Source organism: Plasmodium gallinaceum, mitochondrion (assembly GCF_900005855.1).
Source record: "Plasmodium gallinaceum mitochondrion, complete genome".
NCBI classification, from domain to species: Eukaryota; Apicomplexa; class Aconoidasida; order Haemosporida; family Plasmodiidae; genus Plasmodium; species Plasmodium gallinaceum.
The window spans coordinates 1-6,003 of record NC_008288.1 but is presented as its reverse complement, the minus strand read 5'-3'; the positions used below and the strand labels follow the sequence as shown (position 1 = coordinate 6,003).

The window sequence follows — 6,003 nt, the reverse complement described above, 5'->3', positions numbered from 1 at the left end:
AAAACATAATTATAACCTTACGGTCTGTATTGTTCCGCTCAATGCTCAGAAATGTCGTCTTATCGCAGCCTTGTAATATTAAATGTTTGCTTGGGAGCTGTAATCATAATGTGTTCTTTTAGATTGAACAAGTGTAAATAAACCACTAAAAAAGAATAATATAATAAATAAACGACCATATAAAATGTAAATATCTTGTGGTAATTGACATCCAATCCATAATAAAGCATAGAATGAACATATAAACCAAATTGTAGGAACTGAATATTCTCTAGCACCAAAAGCAAATTTAAATTGGATAAGAGTTGTTAAATTTCTTTGTTCTGCTAATAGAAATAATATTTGTAGTGATGCTAACATAACTAATAAACCAGCAGTTTTGTTAGGAATGGTTTTTAACATTGCATAAAAAGGTAAGAAATACCATTCTGGAACAATATGTAAAGGTGTAGCATATCTATCTACTGTAATTGCATTATCTGGATGTGATAATGGTAATATTCCAAATAAACTTTGAGCTAAGAATAATACTAATACATTATTAAATCCTTTAATGTCAAGACTTAAAAGATTTGGATAGAAGGGTATTTTTAAAGCTGTATCATACCCTAAAGGATTAGTGCTACCTTGTAGATGTAAGAAGAATATGTGTATAAATACGATACATAAAGCTATAAATGGAAAAGTAAAATGTAATACAAAGAATCTTTTTAAAGTTGGGTCACTTACAAGATATCCACCACAAATCCATGAAACAAGTCCAGGAATAAAATAAAGTAAATTAGTTATAACAGTAGCACCCCAGAAACTCATTTGACCCCAAGGTAATACATAACCCATAAAAGCTGTAACAATAGATATTAAGAATATCATTAATCCAGATATCCATGATAAAGGTAAATATGAATATGAATAATTTAATCCTCTTAAAATATGTAAGTAAGTTAAAATAAATACAAATGAAGCACCTGTTGCATGCATATATCTAAAACACCATCCACTCCATAATTCTCTTAATATGTGTTGTACACTATAATATGCATAAGATATTTCTGGAGTATAACAAGTTGCTAATAATACACCTGTTAAAATTTGTATAAAAAATACTATTCCTAAAAGAAATCCATAATTCCATAAGAAATTAATATTTAGTGGACATGGATAATGAATTAAGTGTGCTTTAGCTAAATTAATAGAATAATAATTCATATAAACAAAAAATAGTTATATATTATTTAAAAATTAATAAACCAAATAAAGTCATAGTTGATCCGATAGAGCAAATCATATTCCAACCATTTAAAGCGTCTGGATAATCAGGAATACGTCTAGGCATTACATTAAATCCAAGGAAATGCATAGGTAAAAATGTTAAAACTACACCTACGAAGAATAACATTGACCATAATATAATAATTGAGTTTTCACGTAAATGTTTACCAAAGAAATTTTCTTGGAATGCACTTACTGTTGTAAATAATGCAATAATTGCTCCAATTGATAGAACAAAGTGGAAATGAGCAATTACATAATATGTATCATGTAAAGCTATGTCAATAGCAGCATTACCTAATATTACTCCAGTAGTACCACCAAAAGTAAATGTACATATAAATAATAATGCTAGAAGAGATGAACTATGTGTTATTCCAAAATTACTACCCATATATGTACATATCCAATTAAATACTTTTGTACCAGTTGGAATAGATATTAAAATAGTTGTAGAAGTAAAATATGCTCTTGTATCTACTTCTAAACCTGTTGTATACATATGATGAGCCCATACTAAACTTCCTAATATTGCAATACAGCTCATAGCTAAAATCATAGATTGATTACCAAGTAAGCTTCAGGAATAGTTAGTAGATATTACATGACTAATTACACCAAAACCTGGTAATATTAGAATATATACTTCTGGATGACCAAAAAACCAGAATAAATGTTGATATAGTACAGGATCACCTGCAAATGTAGGATCATAAAATAAAGTATTAAAATGTAAATCAGATAATAACATTAAAACTCCACCAGTTAATACAGGTAATGTTAATAATAACATAACAGATGTTATCACTAATGACCATGTAGATACACTTAATATACCAAGAGTTAATCCTTTAGCACGTAGATGCATTACTGTAGTAATAAAATTTAATGAAGACATTATACTTGCTACACCTGAAATTAAAAGTCCAATTATTATAACATCTACTGCAACAGGAGATAAAGACATTAATGAAGTACTTAATGGTGGATATAAAGTCCATCCAGTACCACCACCAAATTCAGCTGCTGTGGATAAAATTACAAACCCAAAAGCAATAGGTTGTAATAATAAAGATATACTATTTATTCTTGGGTATGCTAATTCTGGAGATCCACATAGAATTGGTAAGAAATAATTACCAAAACCACCAAATAATCCAGGCATTATATTAAAGAATATCATAATAATGCCATGAATTGTAAATATCATATTATATAAATTAACATTTTCTTGAGCAATTATTCTTAATGATGAAGAGTATAATTCAGTACGTAAAATAACAGATAATAAAAATCCATAACTACCAAATATAAATGAAAACCATAAATAGTATAAACCTAAAGTTTTATGGTTACAATTTGTAATAAGTGCATATCTTTGAAAAACAATAAATAATATATATTTGAGGCTTGGATATGAATGAGTAAGATTCGATCCATACAGTCCCAGCGACAGCGGTTATACTTTGGAAAAGCCGAGTATTATCCATCCATGTCAGGCGTTAAAAGCGTTCGTTCTTATTGTGTAGGCCAGTCGAGTTCCTTTAATGTAGTTTCCTCACAGCTTTTTTCGGTCCAAAGTACGCGATCTCTTGTATGGTAAAAAAGGGCTTAAACCAACAGCATAACATTTTTTAGTCCCATGCTAGTATATTTCATATATGATCTTATCGTTTGGGCGTAATATTTCCTTTCCGGCTGTTTCCATCTCAACTCTACAGGTTAACGCCTGGAGTTCTTCATCTAAATTGAATAATTCTTGCGTGACGAGCGGTGTGTACAAGGCAACAATACACGCTATATTTTTTATTATATTGCAAGGCTGCGATGAGACGACATGGAGGTGCCAATAGTATATAAGGATAAGAGCTCCATATATACTATAACCTGTTATCCCCGGCGAACCTTCTTACCGTTATATGTTTACGGCACACAAAAAAAACCGTTCTTATAAATAATATTCTTTATATTTAGAAATTATAGTAATATAAAAGCACACTTAGTTTCTTATCCATCATTAACTTCATTATATGGAACATCTTTAAAATATTTTTCAGTTGGTATTTTATTTACTTTTAATCCAATTATTTTAATGATATTTATTTATTCTAAAAGAGAAAGTTTCTATTCTACATTTTCATCATTAGCATCTGGTATGTTATCATTAATAATTTCAGAAGCTTTATTATTTGTTACATATTTTTGGGGTATATTACATTTTAGTTTATCTCCTTATCCATTATCAAATGAAGGTATAATTTTAACTTCTTCTAGAATGTTAATTTTAACAATTACATTTATATTAGCTAGTGCATCTTGTATGACTGCATGTCTTCAATTTCTAATAGAAAAAGGAATGAGTTTTGAAATATCAAGTATTGTATGTATAATATATTTAATTGGTGAATGTTTTGCATCTCTTCAAACAACTGAATATCTACATTTAGAGTATTGTATAAATGATGCCATTTTAGGAACATTATTCTATTGTGTAACAGGTTTACATTTTTCACATGTTATTGTTGGTTTAATATTATTATTAACATACTTTATAAGAATAGTTGAAGTTTATGATACAAATAGTGAATGGTCATACTCATTATTTGGTATATCATATATTGTTTTACCTCATTCTGATCAAATTACTTTATTATATTGGCATTTTGTAGAAATTATTTGGTTATTTATAGAGTTCTTATTCTATTCAGAATAATTTGAACATATATGTCCTGTTTCAAGTATTGTTGCTAATATGGACGAACTAATAATTGTGTTCATAGCTAGAGTACGTAAGGAAAAAGAAAGGTTAACCGCTATCAAAAATAAATGGCGAGAAGGGAAGTGTGTTTCCATAGAAACCTTCATATAGACTATGCTGACTTGAGTAATGATAAATTGCTAGTATCAGCTATCCATAGTAAACTGATTCCGTTTTGACCGGTCATTTTCTTTGCCTGGAGGTTACGTCCATACAGTTATAAGCAAATGGAATGTTAGAAGCAAACACTAGCGGTGGAACACATTGTTTCATTCGATAGTAAACGCTACACCTTACCAATCAATTTGAACTTGAACAAGGTTCCATTGGAATGAGAGTTCACCGTTAGAAGCGATGCGTGAGCTGGGTTAAGAACGTCTTGAGGCAGTTTGTTCCCTATCTACCGTTTTATCTTTGTATGGAAGATGATACGTTAAGTTCTATGAAAGAATTTACCCGCCTTGTCAAAATCGATAGCGTCATAGCTCTTTAATGGGTTATTGGCCTGGCATCTGTTTCTATTCTTTTGGGCTAAAAGTTTACATTTTTTACCAGCCTGGGATCAAAAAGTATAGTAACACAGATAATTCCCAATCAAATTGGATGGTGTTGGCTGGGCATTAAATCCACTCTTTTAATGAAAAGGATTTGACGGTCAACCCATTATTGTTCTACATTACGAGATACCAAAAGCTTATATTATAAATAACCCTACAAAGTTGAACATAGGCTGAGTCTCTATGCCTTGAATGGAGCACTGGATTGGAGACCCGGGAAACCGGCGCTACCATTTATAAGAAGTTAATAATCTGGAAGCGTCTGTAAGGTTACAACACAAGTCACTGATAATTCCGATGAATAGTTCAAGTTACTGACATCTGCCCGGCATCAATGATAAACGGCGGCTGTATCGTAAACGGTCCTAAGGTAGCAAAATTCCTTGTCGGGTAATCTCCGTCCTGCATGAACGGTGTAACGACTTCCCCATTGTCGCTAGTGTGAGACTCCTAATAAATAGAATTATCCATGAATATGTGGAATACTACGGCCCGACGGTAAGACCCTGAGCACCTTAACTTCCCTAAAAAGTTCTTATGTGTTGGCATGGTTACGAGATTTAAGGATGAAACCTTCCTGATCGACTCGTGAGGTAAAAGAAACAGTCGGAGCGAAGTCGTAACATGGTAGTTGACAGTGAACTTGTAGCTGAACCAAAATGGCTGCTGGAAGTAGAAATCGTTATTGAGCGTCAGGAAGTCCTGGACGTTGAATCCAATAGCGTAGTTTATAAAGACATCGATATACGGATTTCTCCTGAAAAAACGCGAAAAATCCTAGAATGTTTGAACAGGAGAGAATATTTTGGTAGTGGAAGTACGAATTGAAGTGTGGAGAGAATCCTCTTAGTAACTCAACATCTGGAAATCGAGAGAGATGCCACAAGTTGTCTCTATGAATAGTGGTATAGCCATGTCTCCATGAACTATAAAGCATGTGATCTAATTACAGAACAGGAAAATAATAGACCGAACCTTGGACTCTTGAAATATTCTTGGGAGATTCGTAATTAGTGGTTAAAGGTCAATCAAACATGAATATAGACGGTTTTCTGCGAAATCTATTTGGAAGATACATCATTGGGAAGTTTAGCCAGGAAGTCAGCGTCTTAATTAAAAACACCAGGCATGCAATACCGAACATATAAGTACTTCTATATACCATAAATAGTAAAACCAATCAAGGTGTACTACAATTATCCCATACATCCTAACTTTAATAACGTATCTATTATAAACCAGAACTTCTTTAACTTGCCAACTCCCTGTCATGTCTTGCTAACGGCTTGTACGGTAATAATATCGTTATATTATTTTTGGCGGCTGAGCATGTTAACTCGATTGATACTCAAACATACTTAATGATCGAATCATCCATCAACAGCTATGGTAACTATATTTACATTATCCTAACTA

General features: G+C 31.8%; 3 protein-coding genes and 15 non-coding genes across 18 annotated transcripts; 1 reads left to right on the top strand and 17 right to left on the bottom strand. All coding sequences in view use genetic code 4, as the record gives it.

The window, feature by feature from the left end:
- Positions 1-16: 16 nt before the first annotated feature.
- LS2 lies at positions 17-109 on the bottom strand. Its single transcript has one exon. It is a non-coding gene; the product is annotated as a large subunit ribosomal RNA (ribosomal RNA).
- On the bottom strand, positions 79-1,209 carry cytb (apocytochrome b). Its single transcript has one exon. The coding sequence runs from the start codon at positions 1,207-1,209 to the stop codon at positions 79-81; it is 1,131 nt and encodes a 376-aa protein (YP_717203.1).
- A 22-nt stretch (positions 1,210-1,231) lies between these two features.
- coxI (cytochrome c oxidase subunit I) lies at positions 1,232-2,665 on the bottom strand (the record flags this gene model as incomplete). The annotated part of the gene is made up of 1 exon: positions 1,232-2,665. A coding segment is annotated over one exon (1,434 nt), but the record flags the coding sequence as incomplete, so codon positions are not given.
- Positions 2,666-2,677: 12 nt separating this feature from the next.
- On the bottom strand, positions 2,678-2,787 carry SS1. The gene has a single exon. It is a non-coding gene; the product is annotated as a small subunit ribosomal RNA (ribosomal RNA).
- Positions 2,788-3,032: 245 nt separating this feature from the next.
- On the bottom strand, positions 3,033-3,060 carry SS5. Its single transcript has one exon. It is a non-coding gene; the product is annotated as a small subunit ribosomal RNA (ribosomal RNA).
- A 29-nt stretch (positions 3,061-3,089) lies between these two features.
- On the bottom strand, positions 3,090-3,199 carry LS8. The gene has a single exon. It is a non-coding gene; the product is annotated as a large subunit ribosomal RNA (ribosomal RNA).
- Positions 3,200-3,235: 36 nt separating this feature from the next.
- coxIII (cytochrome c oxidase subunit III) lies at positions 3,236-3,985 on the top strand (the record flags this gene model as incomplete). Its single annotated transcript has 1 exon — positions 3,236-3,985. A coding segment is annotated over one exon (750 nt), but the record flags the coding sequence as incomplete, so codon positions are not given.
- A 123-nt stretch (positions 3,986-4,108) lies between these two features.
- LS5 lies at positions 4,109-4,132 on the bottom strand. The gene has a single exon. It is a non-coding gene; the product is annotated as a large subunit ribosomal RNA (ribosomal RNA).
- Positions 4,133-4,138: 6 nt separating this feature from the next.
- On the bottom strand, positions 4,139-4,173 carry LS4. Its single transcript has one exon. It is a non-coding gene; the product is annotated as a large subunit ribosomal RNA (ribosomal RNA).
- Positions 4,174-4,218: 45 nt separating this feature from the next.
- SS2 lies at positions 4,219-4,337 on the bottom strand. The gene has a single exon. It is a non-coding gene; the product is annotated as a small subunit ribosomal RNA (ribosomal RNA).
- Positions 4,338-4,340: 3 nt separating this feature from the next.
- Positions 4,341-4,437, bottom strand: LS9. The gene has a single exon. It is a non-coding gene; the product is annotated as a large subunit ribosomal RNA (ribosomal RNA).
- Positions 4,438-4,500: 63 nt separating this feature from the next.
- Positions 4,501-4,603, bottom strand: LS3. Its single transcript has one exon. It is a non-coding gene; the product is annotated as a large subunit ribosomal RNA (ribosomal RNA).
- Positions 4,604-4,626: 23 nt separating this feature from the next.
- SS3 lies at positions 4,627-4,699 on the bottom strand. Its single transcript has one exon. It is a non-coding gene; the product is annotated as a small subunit ribosomal RNA (ribosomal RNA).
- Positions 4,700-4,840: 141 nt separating this feature from the next.
- On the bottom strand, positions 4,841-4,919 carry LS6. The gene has a single exon. It is a non-coding gene; the product is annotated as a large subunit ribosomal RNA (ribosomal RNA).
- Positions 4,920-4,922: 3 nt separating this feature from the next.
- On the bottom strand, positions 4,923-5,111 carry LS7. The gene has a single exon. It is a non-coding gene; the product is annotated as a large subunit ribosomal RNA (ribosomal RNA).
- A 56-nt stretch (positions 5,112-5,167) lies between these two features.
- SS6 lies at positions 5,168-5,246 on the bottom strand. The gene has a single exon. It is a non-coding gene; the product is annotated as a small subunit ribosomal RNA (ribosomal RNA).
- A 3-nt stretch (positions 5,247-5,249) lies between these two features.
- SS4 lies at positions 5,250-5,304 on the bottom strand. Its single transcript has one exon. It is a non-coding gene; the product is annotated as a small subunit ribosomal RNA (ribosomal RNA).
- A 191-nt stretch (positions 5,305-5,495) lies between these two features.
- Positions 5,496-5,674, bottom strand: LS1. The gene has a single exon. It is a non-coding gene; the product is annotated as a large subunit ribosomal RNA (ribosomal RNA).
- Positions 5,675-6,003: the final 329 nt, after the last annotated feature.